At 49.6% G+C, this 19,821-nt stretch overlaps 1 protein-coding gene across 1 annotated transcript in view; it reads left to right on the top strand.

Moving 5' to 3' along the window:
• Positions 1-19,821, top strand: part of LOC138657422 (zinc finger protein ZFP2-like) — an 85,239-nt gene that overhangs the window by 8,115 nt on the left and 57,303 nt on the right. The window contains exons 2-5 of the mRNA XM_069745203.1: positions 10,815-10,961; positions 11,254-11,433; positions 14,691-14,814; positions 14,977-15,074. Of these exons, the coding sequence (XP_069601304.1) occupies positions 10,872-10,961; positions 11,254-11,433; positions 14,691-14,814; positions 14,977-15,074 (492 nt within the window). The 5' untranslated portion in view covers positions 10,815-10,871. The remainder of the gene's footprint in view (positions 1-10,814; positions 10,962-11,253; positions 11,434-14,690; positions 14,815-14,976; positions 15,075-19,821) is intronic.

Here is a 19,821-nt window from a genome sequence, read left to right as displayed (position 1 = left end):
ACATTACAGAGATGAGAGAGCGGGAGGAATGGCTTCTTACATCACAGAGATGAGAGCGGGAGGAATGGCTTCTTACATTACAGAGATGAGAGTGGGAGGAATGGCTTCTTACATCACAGAGATGAGAGCGGGAGGAATGGCTTCTTACATCACAGAGATGAGAGAGGAGAGCGGGAGGAATGGCTTCTTACATCACAGAGATGAGAGAGGAGAGCGGGAGGAATGGCCTCTTACATTACAGAGATGAGAGAGCGGGAGGAATGGCTTCTTACATCACAGAGATGAGAGAGTGGGAGGAATGGCTTCTTACATCACAGAGATGAGAGAGCGGGAGGAATGGCTTCTTACATCACAGAGATGAGAGCGGGAGGAATGGCTTCTTACATCACACAGATGAGAGCGGGAGGAATGGCTTCTTACATCACAGAGATGAGAGAGCGGGAGGAATGGCTTCTTACATCACAGAGATGAGAGAGCGGGAGGAATGGCTTCTTACATCACAGAGATGAGAGAGCGGGAGGAATGGCTTCTTACATTACAGAGATGAGAGAGTGGGAGGAATGGCTTCTTACATCACAGAGATGAGAGAGTGGGAGGAATGGCTTCTTACATTACAGAGATGAGAGAGCGGGAGGAATGGCTTCTTACATCACAGAGATGAGAGAGCGGGAGGAATGGCTTCTTACATCACAGAGATGAGAGAGTGGGAGGAATGGCTTCTTACATCACAGAGATGAGAGAGTGGGAGGAATGGCTTCTTACATCACAGAGATGAGAGAGTGGGAGGAATGGCTTCTTACATCACAGAGATGAGAGAGTGGGAGGAATGGCTTCTTACCTCACAGAGATGAGAGAGCGGGAGGAATGGCTTCTTACATTACAGAGATGAGAGAGCGGGAGGAATGGCTTCTTACATTACAGAGATGAGAGAGTGGGAGGAATGGCTTCTTACATCACAGAGATGAGAGCGGGAGGAATGGCTTCTTACATTACAGAGATGAGAGCGGGAGGAATGGCTTCTTACATTACAGAGATGAGAGAGCTGGAGGAATGGCTTCTTACATCACAGAGATGAGAGCGGGAGGAATGGCTTCTTACATCACAGAGATGAGAGAGGAGAGCGGGAGGAATGGCTTCTTACATCACAGAGATGAGAGAGGAGAGCGGGAGGAATGGCCTCTTACATTACAGAGATGAGAGAGCGGGAGGAATGGCTTCTTACATCACAGAGATGAGAGAGCGGGAGGAATGGCTTCTTACATCACAGAGATGAGAGCGGGAGGAATGGCTTCTTACATCACACAGATGAGAGCGGGAGGAATGGCTTCTTACATCACAGAGATGAGAGAGCGGGAGGAATGGCTTCTTACATCACAGAGATGAGAGAGCGGGAGGAATGGCTTCTTACATCACAGAGATGAGAGAGCGGGAGGAATGGCTTCTTACATTACAGAGATGAGAGAGTGGGAGGAATGGCTTCTTACATCACAGAGATGAGAGAGTGGGAGGAATGGCTTCTTACATTACAGAGATGAGAGAGCGGGAGGAATGGCTTCTTACATCACAGAGATGAGAGAGCGGGAGGAATGGCTTCTTACATCACAGAGATGAGAGAGCGGGAGGAATGGCTTCTTACATCACAGAGATGAGAGAGCGGGAGGAATGGCTTCTTACATCACAGAGATGAGAGCGGGAGGAATGGCTTCTTACATCACAGAGATGAGAGCGGGAGGAATGGCCTCTTACATTACAGAGATGAGAGAGCGGGAGGAATGGCTTCTTACATTACAGAGATGAGAGAGCGGGAGGAATGGCTTCTTACATTACAGAGATGAGAGAGCGGGAGGAATGGCTTCTTACATCACAGAGATGAGAGAGCGGGAGGAATGGCCTCTTACATCACAGAGATGAGAGCGGGAGGAATGGCTTCTTACATCACAGAGATGAGAGCGGGAGGAATGGCTTCTTACATCACAGAGATGAGAGCGGGAGGAATGGCCTCTTACATTACAGAGATGAGAGAGCGGGAGGAATGGCTTCTTACATTACAGAGATGAGAGAGCGGGAGGAATGGCTTCTTACATTACAGAGATGAGAGAGCGGGAGGAATGGCTTCTTACATCACAGAGATGAGAGCGGGAGGAATGGCTTCTTACATCACAGAGATGAGAGTGGGAGGAATGGCTTCTTACATCACAGAGATGAGAGAGCGGGACGAATGGCTGCTTACATCACAGAGATGAGAGAGCGGGAGGAATGGCCTCTTACATCACAGAGATGAGAGAGCGGGAGGAATGGCTTCTTACATCACAGAGATGAGAGAGCGGGAGGAATGGCCTCTTACATCACAGAGATGAGAGAGCGGGAGGAATGGCTTCTTACATCACAGAGATGAGAGAGCGGGAGGAATGGCCTCTTACATTACAGAGATGAGAGAGCGGGAGGAATGGCTTCTTACATCACAGAGATGAGAGAGCGGGAGGAATGGCCTCTTACATTACAGAGATGAGAGAGCGGGAGGAATGGCTTCTTACATCACAGAGATGAGAGAGCGGGAGGAATGGCCTCTTACATTACAGAGATGAGAGAGCGGGAGGAATGGCTTCTTACATCACCAGTCAGAGAGTATTGTACTTGTGAATAGCAGGGTGGTAAATGATGTCTCTATATAGAGGGTCTGTGTGTTATACAATGCTGGGTCTCTGAGTACAGTAATCTGGGGAGATCTGGTCTGATAATAATCTCCCACCGTAAATCTCTCCTCCCTCAGGTGATGTAAGAAGCCATTCCTCCCACTCTCATCTCTGTAATAAAGACTTGTGACGATGGCTGTGTATTCTTGTCTCTGATGCATCGTATTTATTTTATTTCATTTTTAATATGGAGCAATAATGGAAGATCTGGAGATCGCTTGTATCTCAGCCTGAAATTACTGTATTTTTCGGACAATAAGACGCACCGGACCATAAGGCGCACCTAGGTTTTAGAGGAGGAAATTACATTACAGAGATGAGAGAGCGGGAGGAATGGCTTCTTACATTACAGAGATGAGAGAGCGGGAGGAATGGCTTCTTACATTACAGAGATGAGAGAGCGGGAGGAATGGCTTCTTACATCACAGAGATGAGAGAGCGGGAGGAATGGCCTCTTACATCACAGAGATGAGAGCGGGAGGAATGGCTTCTTACATCACAGAGATGAGAGCGGGAGGAATGGCTTCTTACATCACAGAGATGAGAGCGGGAGGAATGGCCTCTTACATTACAGAGATGAGAGAGCGGGAGGAATGGCTTCTTACATTACAGAGATGAGAGAGCGGGAGGAATGGCTTCTTACATTACAGAGATGAGAGAGCGGGAGGAATGGCTTCTTACATCACAGAGATGAGAGCGGGAGGAATGGCTTCTTACATCACAGAGATGAGAGTGGGAGGAATGGCTTCTTACATCACAGAGATGAGAGAGCGGGACGAATGGCTGCTTACATCACAGAGATGAGAGAGCGGGAGGAATGGCCTCTTACATCACAGAGATGAGAGAGCGGGAGGAATGGCTTCTTACATCACAGAGATGAGAGAGCGGGAGGAATGGCCTCTTACATTACAGAGATGAGAGAGCGGGAGGAATGGCTTCTTACATCACAGAGATGAGAGAGCGGGAGGAATGGCCTCTTACATTACAGAGATGAGAGAGCGGGAGGAATGGCTTCTTACATCACAGAGATGAGAGAGCGGGAGGAATGGCCTCTTACATTACAGAGATGAGAGAGCGGGAGGAATGGCTTCTTACATCACCAGTCAGAGAGTATTGTACTTGTGAATAGCAGGGTGGTAAATGATGTCTCTATATAGAGGGTCTGTGTGTTATACAATGCTGGGTCTCTGAGTACAGTAATCTGGGGAGATCTGGTCTGATAATAATCTCCCACCGTAAATCTCTCCTCCCTCAGGTGATGTAAGAAGCCATTCCTCCCACTCTCATCTCTGTAATAAAGACTTGTGACGATGGCTGTGTATTCTTGTCTCTGATGCATCGTATTTATTTTATTTCATTTTTAATATGGAGCAATAATGGAAGATCTGGAGATCGCTTGTATCTCAGCCTGAAATTACTGTATTTTTCGGACAATAAGACGCACCGGACCATAAGGCGCACCTAGGTTTTAGAGGAGGAAATTAGGAAAAAAGATACTGAAGCAAAAAATGTGGTCAATTCTGTACTTAATGTCCCCTATCCTGGAAAATAAGGTTCCCTCATCCCTATCCTGGTATACATGGCTCCTCATCCCTATCCTGGTATACATGTCCCCCTCATCCCTATCCTGGTATGCATGTCCCCCTGATCCCTATCCTGGTATGCATGTCCCCCTCATCCCTATCCTGATACACATGTCCCCCTCATCCCTATCCTGGTATGCATGGCCCCCTCATCCCTATCCTGGTATACATGTCCCCCTCATCCCTATCCTGATACACATGTCCCCCTCATCCCTATCCTGGTATGCATGTCCCCCTCATCCCTATCCTGGTATACATGTCCCCCTCATCCCTATCCTGATACACATGTCCCCCTCATCCCTATCCTGGTATGCATGGCCCCGTCATCCCTATCCTGGTATACATGTCCCCCTCATCCCTATCCTGGTATGCATGGCCTCCTTATCCTTAACTTGGTATGTTTGGCCTCATCCTTATCCTGGTATGATTGGTCCCATCAGAAAAGATAAAAGGGAACCTGTCACCCCGTTTTTTCAAGAAGAGCTAAAAATAGCGTTAAATAGGGGCAGAGCTGGGCTTTACATTAGTGTATTTTGGAGCCTTTATTCCCCACCTATGCTGCCGAAATACCTTTGTAAAGTTGCCGTTTTGGGCTGTCACTCACGCTGGTCAGGTCATATGGGCGTAGTGACCGCGCTGTTTCTCCCCCAGATCTCCGTTGGTGGGGTAGTGGTGTGCGCATGTCCAAGTGGCGAATCCACTGTGCAGCTTCAAGGAAAATAGCGCGATCTGCGCTATTCAGCCGTTTATCGATGGGCGCGGCAGATGGTTCTTCTCGGCTTCCCGGGGCTTCAGGAAAATGGCCGCGGGATGCCGCGTGTGCGCAGACGGAGATCGCGGCGGCCATTTTCCTGCAGCCCCGGGAAGCTGAGAAGAACCATCTGCGCATGCGCGGCCTCACAAAGATGGCCGCGCCCGCTGATAAACGGCTGAATAGCGCAGATCGCGCTATTTTCGCCCATATGACCTGACCAGCGTGAGTGACAGCCCAAAACGGCGACTTTACAAAGGTATTTCGGCAGCATAGGTGGGGGAATAAAGGCTCCAAAATACACTAATGTAAAGCCCAGCTATTTTTAGCTCTTCTTGAAAAAGCGGGATGACAGGTTCCCTTTACAAAAAACAAACCATTACACTTCCTTCCTCCGCTCCCTCGCAGCGTCCTACTCCGTTGCCAGCAGCTGATTAATGCTTGTAAGCAGCACATGGCAGGGACGTCACAAGCAGAGCACAGCTGCCGGAATACTCACCGGGGCTGTTCATCGCAGAGAGCAGGGAGTATTCATTGCTCTTCAGTAGTGCGCAGTGTCAGCTGGAGCCTTCCTGCTGCTGCCGGCGGTCACGTCCCTGCCATGTGCTGCTTACAGGCATTAAGTGCTGCTGGCACCGCAGCAGGACGCTGCGAGGGAGCGCCGGGAAGGTGAGTGTAATGATTTGATTTTTTAAAATCTTTTCTGATGGGGCCAATCATACCAGGATAAGGATGAGGCCATGCATACCAGGATGCCAAAAAGAAATGAATATTCATTGCCCTCCACGCCCATGGGCGTGGAATGCAGTGAGTATTAATTTCTCTTTTGCAGAGGGCACAGGAATTAGCCGCATCCGCTGGCTCCTGCCTCTGTGACCCTCTGCTCTGCCAAAACCGCTCCCCACCACAGCCAGAGCCGGTACATCCGGACTATACGATGCACTCCCCATTTTTCTCCACAGTTTGGGAGGAAAAAAGTGCATTTTAACCCCTTTACCCCCAAGGGTGGTTTGCACGTTAATGACCAGGCCAATTTTTACAATTCTGACCACTGTCCCTTTATGAGGTTATAACTCTGGACAGCTTCAACGGATCCTGGTGATTCTGACATTTTCTCGTGACATATTGTACTTCATGATGGTGGTAAAATTTCTTTGATATTACCTGCGTTTATTTGTGAAAAAAATCTGAAATTTGGCGAAAATTTTGAAAATTTCGCAATTTTCCAACTTTGAATTTTTATGCAATTAAATCACAGAGATATGTCACACAAAATACTTAATAAGTAATATTTCCCACATGTCTACTTTACATCAGCACAATTTTGGAACCAACATTTTTTTTTGTTAGGGAGTTATAAGGGTTAAAATTTGACCAGCAATTTCTCATTTTTACAACACCATTTTATTTTAGGGACCACATCTCATTTGAAGTCATTTTGAGGGGTCTATATGATAGAAAATACCCAAGTGTGACACCATTCTAAAAACTGCACCCCTCAAGGTTCTCAAAACCACATTCAAAAAGTTTATTAACCCTTCAGGTGTTTCACAGGAATTTTTGGAATGTTTAAATAAAAATTAACATTTAACTTTTTTTCACAAAAAATTTAGGTCACCTCCAATTTGTTTTATTTTACCAAGGATTACAGGAGAAAATGGACCCCAAACGTTGTTGTACAATTTGTCCTGAGTACGCCGATACCCCATAAGTGGAGGTAAACCACTGTTTGGGCGCATGACAGAGCTCGGAAGTGAAGGAGCGCCATTTGACTTTTCAATGCAAAATTGACTGGAATTGAGATGGGACGCCATGTTGCGTTTGGAGAGCCACTGATGTGCCTATACATTGAAACCCCCCCACAAGTGACACCATTTTGGAAAGTAGACCCCCTAAGGAACTTATCTAGAGGTGTGGTGAGCACTTTGACCCACTAAGTGCTTCACAGAAGTTTATAATGCAGAACCGGAAAAATAAAACAAAAATTTTTTCCCACAAAAATTATTTTTTAGCCCCCAGTTTTGTATTTTCCCGAGGGTAACAGGAGAAATTGGACCCCAAAAGTTGTTGTGCAATTTGTCCTGAGTGCGCTGATACCCTATATGTGGGGGGGAACCACCGTTTGGGTGCATGGGAGGGCTCGGAAAGGAAGGAGCACCATTTGGAATACAGACTTAGATGGAATGGTCTGCAGGCGTCACATTGCGTTTGCAGAGCCCCTAATGTACCTAAACAGTAGAAACCCCCCACAAGTGACCCCATATTGGAAACTAGACCCCCAAGGAACTTATTTAGATGTGTTGTGAGAACTTTGAGCCCCCAAGTGTTTTACTACAGTTTATAACGCAGAGGCGGGAAAATAAAAAGTAAAAATTTCCCCCCAAAATGATTTTTTAGCCCCCAGTTTTGTATTTTCTCGAGGGTAACAGGAGAAATTGGACCCCAAAAGTTGTTGTCCAATTTGTCTTGAGTACGCTGATACCCCATATGTTGGGTTAAACTCCTGTTTGGGCACACGGGAGAGCTCGGAAGGGAAGGAGCACTGTTTTTTTCAATGCAGAATTGGCTGGAATTGAGATCGGACGCCATGTCGCGTTTGGAGAGCCCCTGATGTGCCTAAACAGTGGAAACCCCCCAATTATAACTGAAACCCTAATTTAAACACACCCCTAACCCTAATTCCAACGGTAACCCTAACCACACCCCTAACCCTGACACACCCCTAACCCTGACACACCCCTAACCCTAATCCCAACCTGTTGTGAATTCCGTTCTGGAGCTCCCTCCTGTGGTTGCTAATGGTATTTTTGTGAGTTCTGCCCTTGGGCTCCCTCTGGTGGTTTCAAGTGGAACTGCTGCTCTTTTGGGTAGCTGTGGCAGCTGCCTTCACTAATCGCCTTGCCTGGGTTTGTTATTTAAACCTGCTCTGAGCTTTAGTTCTTGCCTGCTGTCAATGTTCTTGGTTGGATTTGGTTCTCTCCTTGGAATTCTCACATGGCCAGTCCTGATCTGCAAAAGATAAGTTTTTGCTAGTTTTTGTTTGTCCATTTGTTTGGACTTAATTGCTCTGCAGTTATGTCTCTTTTTGTCCAGCTTGTCACTATGTCTCATTCAGGCTAGCTGGAAGCTCTGGGAAAGCAGATTTGCCCCTCCACACCGTGAGTCGGTGTGGAGTTCATTTTTGAAAACTCTGCGTGGATTTTGTAGTTTTTATACTGACCGCACAGTATCCTTTTCTATCTGCCTATCTAGTTTAGTATTGGCCTCCCTTTGCTGAATTCTGATTTCATTTCTATGTACGTCTTTTCCCTCTCCTTTCACAGTCAATATTTGTGGGGGGCTATCTTTCCTTTTGGGGGTTTCTCTGAGGCAAGATAGCTTTCTGATTCCTTCTTTAGGGGTAGTTATATCTTAGGCTGTGACGAGGTGTCTAGGCAGAGTCAGGAACATCCCACGGCTATTTTTAGTTGTGTTGTTAGGATTAGGGACTGCGGTCAGTAGAGATACCACCTTCCCAGAGCTCGTCCATGTTGCGTTTTAGCCACCAGGTCATATCAGTGTGGCCTCTTAACCACCAGGTCATAACACCAACCCTATTCCCAACCGTAAATGTAATCCAAACCCTGACCCTAACTTTAGCCTTAACCCTAGCCTTAACCCTAACCCTAGCCCTAACCCTAGCCCTAACCATAACCCTAGCCCCAACCCTAACCCTAATGGGAAAATGGAAATATATACATTTTTTTAATTTTTTAATTTTTCCCTAACTAAGGGGGTGATGAAGGGGGGTTTGATTTACATTTAGGCTATGTGCACACGTTCTGGAATTCATGCAGAAAATTCCTGTGGAAATCCGGACATTTCTGCCAGATTTCCGCATGAGTTTTTTTGCGCGGATTTTGCGCGGTTTTTCCCAGACATTTCCCAATGCATTGGTCAGTGGGAAATCCGCGAAAAAAACACAAAATTAATGAACAGGTTCATTATTTTTCCGCAATGCGTTTTTCATGCGGAAAAACGCACATCATTTGCACAGAAATTGCGGATTCCTTTATAAATGATGGGATGCTTAATGTATGCAGATTATTTGCGGTTTTATAGCGGTTTTATAGCGCAAAAACGCTAAAAAACCACAAATAATCTGCAACGTGTGCACATAGCCTTATAGCGGGTTTTTTAGCGGATTTTTATGATTGGCAGCCGTCACACACTGAAAGACGCTTTTTATTACAAAAAATATTTTTTTGCGTTACCACATTTTGAGAGCTATAATTTTTCCATATTTTGGTCCACAGAGTCATGTGAGGTCTTGTTTTTTGCGGGACGAGTTGATGTTATTATTGGTAACATTTTTGGGAATAATTATTTTTGCATCGCTTTATTCTGAGGACTATAACTTTTTTTATTTTTTCGCTGATGATGCTGTATGGCAGCTCGTTTTTTGCGGGACAAGATGACGCTTTCAGCGGTACCATGGTTATTTATATCAGTCTCTTTGATCGCGTGTTATTCCACTTTTTGTTCGGCGGTATGATAATAAAGCGTTGTTTTTTGCCTCGTTTTTTTTTTTTTTCTTACGGTGTTTACTGAAGGGGTTAACTAGTGGGCCAGTTTTATAGGTGGGGTCGTTACGGACGCGGCGATACTAAATATGTGTACTTTTATTGTTTTTTTTTTTTTTATTTAGATAAAGAAATGTGTTTATGGGAATAATATATATATTTTTTTTCATTATTTAGGATTTTTTTAAATTTTTTTTTACAAATTTGGAAATGTTTTATTTTATTTTTTGCTTTGCCCCGGGGGGGGGGGACATCACAGATCGGTTATCTGACAGTTTGCACAGCACTCTGTCAGATCACCGATCTGTCTGAGAGCACTGCAGGCTTCACAGTGCCTGCTCTGAGCAGGCACTTGGTAAGCCACCTCCCTCCCTGCAGGACCCGGATGCCGCGGCCATATTGGATCCGGGCCTGGAGCACGGAGGGAGGTAGGAGACCCTCGCAGTAATGCGGGGGTCTCAGGGAAGCACACAGGGAGCCCCCTCCCTGTGCGATGCTTCCCTGCACCGCCGGCACATCGCGATCATGTTTGATCGCGGTGTGCCGGGGGTTAATGTGCCGGGGGCGGTCCGTGACCGCTCCTGGCACATAGTGCCGGATGTCAGCTGCGATAAGCAGCTGACACCCGGCCGCGCTCCCCCTGTGAGCGCGGCCGATCGCGCTTGATGTACTATTCCGTCCTTGGGAAGTAGGGCCCACCCCACATGGACGGAATAGTACGTCCATTGGCAGAAAGGGGTTAAAGTTAGAAAAATACGGTAGCTCTCCTTGGAAAGGGCTATAGCAACAGGTATGTACAGCATCTCCTCATTTCACAGCCTCCGCTGGCAGTGTAGTTACCGCGGTGACCTTCCCCTCTGGTGGTATAGTTACCATGGTGACCGACCTCTGCTGGCGGTGTAGTTACCAAGGTGACCGACCTCTGCTGACGGTGTAGTTACCACAGCGACAGTCCCCCACTAGCGGTAGAGTTACCACATTGACCGTCCTCTGCTGGAGGTGTAGTTACCACGGTGACCGGCCCCCTGCTAGTGATGTAGTTACCTCGGTGACCGTCCTCCTCCTATGAGGCTGATAATGAGCGGTCAGATCGGTGGAGGAGGCCGCGGTGGAGTTTTGAGTCTTTTCCTCCAGATTCCTCCTGATAAATGTTGATATTTGGCAGAATTTAGTGATTGTCGTTCTGTCGTCCCCGGTGATTTCCATCTTCTCCTTCATCATGAAGACGCCGGCAGGACGAGATCCCTCCAGCTGATCCAGTGCTCATCCCTCCTCCTCCTGAATGACCCCGAGGATGGACGAGGACAGGGATGAGACCACCAGAAGATTATTCCACTTCGCCCTGGAGATCATCTCCCTGCTGAGCGGAGAGGTAACTCCTCTACATTTCTATCAGCTTTATTGTGTTCTGTGACAAGTCCGACATCCAGAATAGAGAGAAGGATTCTTTACTGTAAGAGCAGTGATTGTGTGGAGCTCTCTGCCCGGAGGAGTTGTCATGGAGATTCCGTATAAGAGCTGTAGAGGGGCCGGGATGTCTGTCCGGAGGGGAATAATATTCCCGGTTATGGCCCCAGATTACTGGAGACGGTTATTGATCCCGGGATTGTCAGATCTGGAGTCGGGAAGGAATCTTCTCCCTAAGTGTCTCTCTCCATACACAGGATTACACAATAGTTAGGAAGACACCGGGGGACGGTGTGACTCCCATCATCCATCTCCAGGAGTCAGGAGGGCGGAGCCCGGGCCCCATCACAGAGCCTCCCCCGCACTCCCTGCTACATGAGAGGAACAAGAAGATCCTGGAGCTCAGCAACAAGATGATTGAGCTGCTGAGCGGAGAGGTGACTGCTGGGAGATTATACAGGACTGGAGGATTCTGGGTGATGAGCGGAGAGGTGACTGCTGGGACATTATACAGGACTGGAGGATTCTGGGTGATGAGCAGAGAGGTGACTGCTGGGAGATTATACAGGACTGGAGGATTCTGGGTGATGAGCGGAGAGGTGACTGCTGGGACATTATACAGGACTGGAGGATTCTGGGTGATGAGCGGAGAGGTGACTGCTGGGACATTATACAGGACTGGAGGATTCTGGGTGATGAGCGGAGAGGTGACTGCTGGGACATTATACAGGACTGGAGGATTCTGGGTGATGAGCGGACAGGTGACTGCTGGGACATTATACAGGACTGGAGGATTCTGGGTGATGAGCGGAGAGGTGACTGCTGGGAGATTATACAGCACTGGAGGATTCTGGGTGATCGGAGAGGTGACTGCTGGGACATTATACAGCACTGGAGGATTCTGGGTGATGAGCGGAGAGGTGACTGCTGGGACATTATACAGGACTGGAGGATTCTGGGTGATGAGCGGAGAGGTGAATGCTGGGACATTATACAGCACTGGAGGATTCTGGGTGATGAGCGGAGAGGTGACTGCTGGGACATTATACAGGACTGGAGGATTCTGGGTGATGAGCGGAGAGGTGACTGCTGGGAGATTATACAGCACTAGAGGATTCTGGGTGATGAGGGGAGAGGTGACTGCTGGGACATTATACAGGACTGGAGGATTCTGGGTGATGAGCGGAGAGGTGACTGCTGGGACATTATACAGCACTGGAGGATTCTGGGTGATGAGCGGAGAGGTGACTGCTGGGAGATTATACAGCACTGGAGGATTCTGGGTGATGAGCGGAGAGGTGACTGCTGGGAGATTATACAGCACTGGAGGATTCTGGGTGATGAGCGGAGAGGTGACTGCTGGGACATTATACAGGACTGGAGGATTCTGGGTGATGAGCGGAGAGGTGACTGCTGGGAGATTATACAGCACTGGAGGATTCTGGGTGATGAGCGGAGAGGTGACTGCTGGGACATTATACAGGACTGGAGGATTCTGGGTGATGAGCGGAGAGGTGACTGCTGGGACATTATACAGCACTGGAGGATTCTGGGTGATGAGCGGAGAGGTGAATGCTGGGACATTATACAGCACTGGAGGATTCTGGGTGATGAGCGGAGAGGTGACTGCTGGGAGATTATACAGGACTGGAGGATTCTGGGTGATGAGCGGAGAGGTGACTGCTGGGAGATTATACAGCACTAGAGGATTCTGGGTGATGAGGGGAGAGGTGACTGCTGGGACATTATACAGGACTGGAGGATTCTGGGTGATGAGCGGAGAGGTGACTGCTGGGAGATTATACAGCACTGGAGGATTCTGGGTGATGAGCGGAGAGGTGACTGCTGGGACATTATACAGGACTGGAGGATTCTGGGTGATGAGCGGAGAGGTGACTGCTGGGACATTATACAGCACTGGAGGATTCTGGGTGATGAGCAGAGAGGTGACTGCTGGGACATTATACAGGACTGGAGGATTCTGGGTGATGAGCAGAGAGGTGACTGCTGGGAGATTATACAGGACTGGAGGATTCTGGGTGATGAGCGGAGAGGTGACTGCTGGGAGATTATACAGCACTGGAGGATTCTGGGTGATGAGCGGAGAGGTGACTGCTGGGACATTATACAGGACTGGAGGATTCTGGGTGATGAGTGGAGAGGTGACTGCTGGGAGATTATACAGCACTGGAGGATTCTGGGTGATGAGCGGAGAGGTGACTGCTGGGACATTATACAGGACTGGAGGATTCTGGGTGATGAGCGGAGAGGTGACTGCTGGGACATTATACAGGACTGGAGGATTCTGGGTGATGAGCGGAGAGGTGACTGCTGGGAAATTATACTTGACTGGAGGATTCTGGGTGATGAGCGGGGAGGTGACTGCTGGGACATTATACAGCACTGGAGGATTCTGGGTGATGAGCGGAGAGTTGACTGCTGGGACATTATACAGGACTGGAGGATTCTGGGTGATGAGCGGGGAGGTGACTGCTGGGACATTATACAGGACGGCACTGGAGGATTCTGGGTGATGAGTGGAGAGGTGACTGCTGGGACATTATACAGCACTGGAGGATTCTGGGTGATGAGCGGGGAGGTGACTGCTGGGACATTATACAGGACTGGAGGATTCTGGGTGATGAGCGGAGAGGTGACTGCTGGGAAATTATACTTGACTGGAGGATTCTGGGTGATGAGCGGGGAGGTGACTGCTGGGACATTATACAGCACTGGAGGATTCTGGGTGATGAGCGGAGAGTTGACTGCTGGGACATTATACAGGACTGGAGGATTCTGGGTGATGAGCGGGGAGGTGACTGCTGGGACATTATACAGGACGGCACTGGAGGATTCTGGGTGATGAGTGGAGAGGTGACTGCTGGGACATTATACAGGACTGGAGGATTCTGGGTGATGAGCGGAGAGGTGACTGCTGGGACATTATACAGCACTGGAGGATTCTGGGTGATGAGCGGAGAGGTGACTGCTGGGACATTATACAGGACTGGAGGATTCTGGGTGATGAGCGGAGAGGTGACTGCTGGGACATTATACAGGACTGGAGGATTCTGGGTGATGAGCGGAGAGGTGACTGCTGGGACATTATACAGCACTGGAGGATTCTGGGTGATGAGCGGAGAGGTGACTGCTGGGACATTATACAGCACTGGAGGATTCTGGGTGATGAGCGGAGAGGTGACTGCTGGGACATTATACAGGACTGGAGGATTCTGGGTGATGACTGGAGAGGTGACTGCTGGGAGATTATACAGGACTGGAGGATTCTGGGTGATGAGCAGAGAGGTGACTGCTGGGACATTATACAGCACTGGAGGATTCTGGGTGATGAGCGGAGAGGTGACTGCTGGGACATTATACAGCACTGGAGGATTCTGGGTGATGAGCGGAGAGGTGACTGCTGGGATATTATACAGCACTGGAGGATTCTGGGTGATGAGCGGAGAGGTGACTGCTGGGACATTATACAGCACTGGAGGATTCTGGGTGATGAGCGGAGAGGTGACTGCTGGGACATTATACAGCACTGGAGGATTCTGGGTGATGGGCGTAGAGGTGACTGCTGGGACATTATACAGCACTGGAGGATTCTGGGTGATGAGCGGAGAGGTGACTGCTGGGACATTATACAGCACTGGAGGATTCTGGGTGATGACGGTGTGGCTGTTGTCAGGTTCCTATAAGGTGTCAGGACGTCGCTGTCTATCTCTCCATGGAGGAGTGGGAGTATCTAGAAGGACACCAGGATCGGTACCAGGATGTGATGATGGAGGAGCTCCGGCCTCTGACACCACGAGGTGAGAGGAACCTTCCCCTGACATCAGATTGTCTCTTCAGCGTTGGTCGGTTGCTATTAGTGATGCAGACACAGATATTTCTGTTCTGTGGTCACCTACTACTACTCCCATCATCTCATCATCACATGACACAATCTATTCCATCACTGTGTGTCTCCACAGATGGATCCAGGAGGAGAAATCCACCAGAGAGATGTCCCCGTCCTCTGTGTCCCCAGGACTGTCCGGAGGAGAATCACAACATCCCGGAGGATCATCAGGTAGACGGTGCTGAGCCCTGTACCGGATCTGTATATGGGGGGACATTTCTGATTGAGGTCATAGAGGTCACAGATTTTGGTGGTTTCTTGTATTCTTTTTATTATTATTATTATTATTATTATTTATTTCTATAGCACATTGATTCCATGGTGCTGTACATGAGAAGGGGTTACATACACGTTACAGATATCACTTACAGTAAACAAACTAACAATGACAGACTGATACAGAGGGGCGAGGACCCTGCCCTTGCGGGCTTACATTCTACAGGATTATGGGGAAGGAGACTGTAGGTTGAGGGTTGCTGCAGCTCTGGTGTTGGTGAGGCGGTAGCTCCGGTGTTGGTGAGGCGGTAGCTCCGGTGTTGGTGAGGCGGTAGCTCCGGTGTTGGTGAGGCGGTAGCTTCCGGTGTTGTTGAGGCGGTAGCTCCGGTGTTGGTGAGGCGGTAGCTCCGGTGTTGGTGAGGCGGTAGCTCCGGTGTTGGTGAGGCGGTAGCTCCGGTGTTGGTGAGGCGGTAGCTCCGGTGTTGGTGAGGCGGTAGCTCTGGTGTTGGTGAGGCGGTAGTTCCGGTGTTGGTGAGGCGGTAGCTCCGGTGTTGGTGAGGCGGTAGCTCCGGTGTTGGTGAGGCGGTAGTTCCGATGTTGGTGAGGCGGTAGCTCCGGTGTTGGTGAGGCGGTAGCTCCGGTGTTGGTGAGGCGGTAGCTCCGGTGTTGGTGAGGCGGTAGCTCCGGTGTTGGTGAGGCGGTAGCTCCCGTGTTGGTGAGGCGGTAGCTCCGGTGTTGGTGAGGCGGTAGCTCCGGTGTTGGTGAGGCGGTAGCTCCCGTGTTGGTGAGGCGGTAGCTCCGGTGTTGGTGAGGCGGTAGCTCCGGTGTTGGTGAGGCGGTAGCTCCGGTGTTGGTGAGGCGGTAGCTCCGGTGTTGGTGAGGCGGTAGCTCCGGTGTTGGTGAGGCGGTAGCTCCGGTGTTGGTGAGGCGGTAGCTCCGGTGTTGGTGAGGCGGTAGCTCCGGTGTTGGTGAGGCGGTAGCTCCGGTGTTGGTGAGGCGGTAGCTCCGGTAGTGGTGAGGAGGCAGCGGGGTCAGTGCAGGCTGTAGGCTTTCCTGAAGAGATGGGTTTTCAGGTTCCGTCTGAAGGATCCGAATGTGGTTGATAGTCGGACGTGTTGGGGCAGAGAATTCCAGAGGATGGGGGATATTCGGCAGAAGTCTTGGATGCGGTTGTTGAGGAGCGAATAAGTGTGGAGGAGAGAAGGCGGTCTTGGGAGGACCGGAGAATACGTGAGGGAAGATATCGGGAGATTAGGTCAGAGATATATGGAGGAGACAGGTTGTGGATGGCTTTGTAGATCAGTATTAGTAATTTGAACTGGATACGCTGAGGGAATGGGAGCCAGTGAAGAGATTTGCAGAGGGGGGAAGCAGAGGAGTAGCGAGGAGACAGATGAATTAGTCGGGCAGCAGAGTTAAGGATGGACTGGAGAGGTGCAAGGGTGTTAGCAGGGAGGCAACAGAAAAGGATGTTGCAGTAGTCAAGGCGGGAGATGATGAGGGCATGCACAAGCATTTTTGTAGATTGAGGGTTGAGGAAAGGACGGATTCTGGAGATATTTTTGAGCTGGAGGCGACAGGAGGTGGAAAGAGCTTGGATGTGCGGTTTGAAGGACAGGGCAGAGTCGAGGGTTACTCCGAGGCAGCGGATTTCCGGTACGGGGGAATGCGTGATGTCGTTAATTGCTATAGATGGGTCAGGTGAGGAAGATGTATGGGATGGGGTAAAGATGATGAGTTCAGATTTGTCCACATTGAGTTTGAGGAAGCGAGAGGAGAAGGAGGATATGGCTGATAGGCACTGCGGGATTCTGGACAGCAGGGAGGTGACGTCTGGGCCAGAGAGGTAGATCTGAGTGTCATCAGCATAGAGGTGGTACTGGAATCCATGGGACTTATGAGTTGTCCCAGGCCGAGTGTATAGATCGAGAAGAGTAGGGGTCCTAGAACAGAGCCTTGGGGGACTCCAACAGAGAGAGGGTGGGATGAGGAGGTAGTATGGGAGTGGGAGACGCTGAATGTGCGGTTGGAAAGGTACGAGGAGATCCAGGATAGGGCGAGGTCTTTGATGCCAAAGGAGGAGAGGATCTGTAGTAGGAGGCAGTGGTCAACTGTGTGGAAAGCAGAGGACAGGTCTAGAAGGAGGAGTACAGAGTATTGTCCATTAGCTTTGGCTGTTAGTAGGTCATTAGTGATTTTGGTCAGGGCAGTCTCAGTTGAGTGATGGGGGCGGAAACCAGATTGTAGATTGTCAAAGAGAAAGTTAGATGAGAGGTGGGAGGAGAGTTCAGAGTGGACGTGCTGCTCCAGGAGTTTGGAAGCGAATGGGAGCAGTGATATTGGGCGATAGCTGGACATAGCAGTTGGATCGAGGGTTGGCTTTTTAAGGATAGGCGTGATTGTGGCATGTTTGAAAGCAGAAGGGAATGTGCCAGAAGTTAGTGATGGGTTGAAGAGGTGGGTTAGGGATGGGATAAGAGTGGTGGAGAGGTTGGGGAGGAGATGGGATGGGGTCGAGCGCACAGGTGGTGAGGTGCGATTTGGAGAGGAGACAATTAAGCCCCCCTTCAGTGATGTTGGATAGGGAGGTTATGGGGTTTGGGCATTGGTCTGGTATACAAAGGGGTTGTGGTGGTTGAACAATGAAGATTTGCCTTGTTTGGTCGATCTTATTTTCAAGGTGTGTGGCAAAGTCCTCAGCAGAGATGAGGGAGGTTGGAGGGGGCAGTGGGGGGCGGAGGAGGGAGTTAAAGGTTTTGAATAACTGTCTGGGGTTGTAGGATAGGGAAGATACGAGGGTTGTGAAGTCGCCTGTTTAGCAGAGGTGAGAGTAGATTTGAAAGCGAGTGTTGCCTGTTTGAATTCAGTGAAGTCGTCTTGTGAATTTGTTTTCTTCAAATGCCGCTCCGCAACACTGGTCACTTGCTGGAGCTTTTTAGTGCTGTTATTGTGCCAGGGTTGTCTATTGATACGTTGCACTCTGCCATGAACGAGAGGGGCGACCGTGTCAATAGCTGATGCGAGATTGGCATTGTAGAAAGCAGTGGCAGTGTCTGTGTCGTGGAGTGAGGATATGGATGCCAGTGGTAGGATAGAGTCAGGGAGTGTGTGGGTATCTAGGTGTGCAAGGATTCTGCAGGGGTGCACATGTTGCTGGACGTAGGTGACCGGTGAGGAGGACAGGGATGAGAAGGTGAGCAGATGGTGGTCGGATAGAGGGAGAGGGGAGGTGGTGAAGTTAGATAGAGAGCAGAGATGGGTGAAGACCAGGTCTAGGGTATGTCCGTCTGTATGGGTGGCTGAGGAGGACCACTAAGTCCAACAGATGAAGTAAGGGACAGGAGTTTGGTGGCTGTTGACTGAAGGCTATCAGTGGGGATGTTGAAGTCACCTATCATGATAGTGGGAATGTCAGTGGAAAGAAGCCAGGTGGAGAATTGGTCAATAAAGGCAGTGGCCGGGCCCGGAGGTCGGTATATGACGGTCACTTGGAGGTTGGAGGGAGAGTAGATGCGGACAGAGTGGACTTCAAAAGAGGGGAGGGTAAGGGAGGGTAGAGGTGGGATTATGTTAAAGGTGCAGTTTGAAGAAAGGAGAAGACCCACTCCTCCACCATGTCTGTTGCCGGGGCGAGGGGTGTGGGTGAAGTGGAGGCCGCCGTAGCACAGCAGGGGAGGCAGTGTCAGAGGGTGTCAGCTATGTTTCTGTGAGGCCGAGGAAGGCAAGATTGTGAGAGAGAAAGAGGTCATGAATCACATGAAGCTTATTGCAGATTGAGCGGGCATTCCAGAGTGCTCCAGAGAGAGGGAGCAGGGGGGTGGGCATCAGGGGCACGAGTTTTATGTTGGAAAGATTGCGGTAGTTCATATTAGATAGGGAGCGGTAGGAGGGGGTAGTAATGGGAGGTATGAGCTGTGGGGGTCCAGGGTTGGGAGATAAATCGCCAGCAGTGAGGAGAAGCAGAGAGAGGGAGAGCAGGTGGGAGAAGGAGAGTGGGCGGCTTGTTTTATTAAGAGAGATCTGAGGTTGAAGAGCAGGTTAGCAGAGGAGGTCAGGTGGGGAGGAAAGAAGGAAGAGGAGATGATTATTTGGTTAGAGGGTGCTGGGGTTTGTGGATAGCAAAGGAGAGAGAGAGAGGATTAGTGGAGCAAACACTGTAAGGGCATAGGTCAGTGGTCCCCAACTCCAGGCTTCGAGGGCCGCCAACAGTGCAGGTTTTCAGGATTTCTTTAGTATTGCATCGGTGGTAATGTGATCATCTGCACAGGTGATGATTCCAACCCCTGTGCAATACTAAGGAAATCCTGAAAACCTGCACTGTTGGCGGCCCTCGAGGCCTGGAGTTGGGAACCACTGGCATAGGTAAACATGGTGAAGGAGTAAGATGGGTTAATAGCAAAGCTAGATCCGAGTAAAAAGAAGTGCTTACTGGGCAGAGATACCCAAAGACAGATACATAGAGTGGGGTCCTGACTCCTGCTGTTGAAATAACTGCGGCGTCTCGATGCTTAGCTGCGTGATGCTTTGCTGCAGGGATGCGCGTGCCTGGCCCCACACGCGAGCTCCCCTTAAGATGCTACTAAATTTATAGGACTGAGCAAAGGATCAGGTGAGAGGGATTGTGGGACCTTATTTGGGATAAATTAGCAATTGGCCAACACCCCAGGGGAGGTTACAAGATCAAAGGCACCGGGTCTGGCTA

The sequence above is a fragment of the Ranitomeya imitator genome, chromosome 1 (genome assembly GCF_032444005.1).
Source record: "Ranitomeya imitator isolate aRanImi1 chromosome 1, aRanImi1.pri, whole genome shotgun sequence".
Taxonomy (NCBI): Eukaryota; Metazoa; Chordata; class Amphibia; order Anura; family Dendrobatidae; genus Ranitomeya; species Ranitomeya imitator.
The sequence above is the reverse complement of the archived record's forward strand: the minus strand, read 5'-3'. Positions and strand labels throughout refer to the sequence as shown.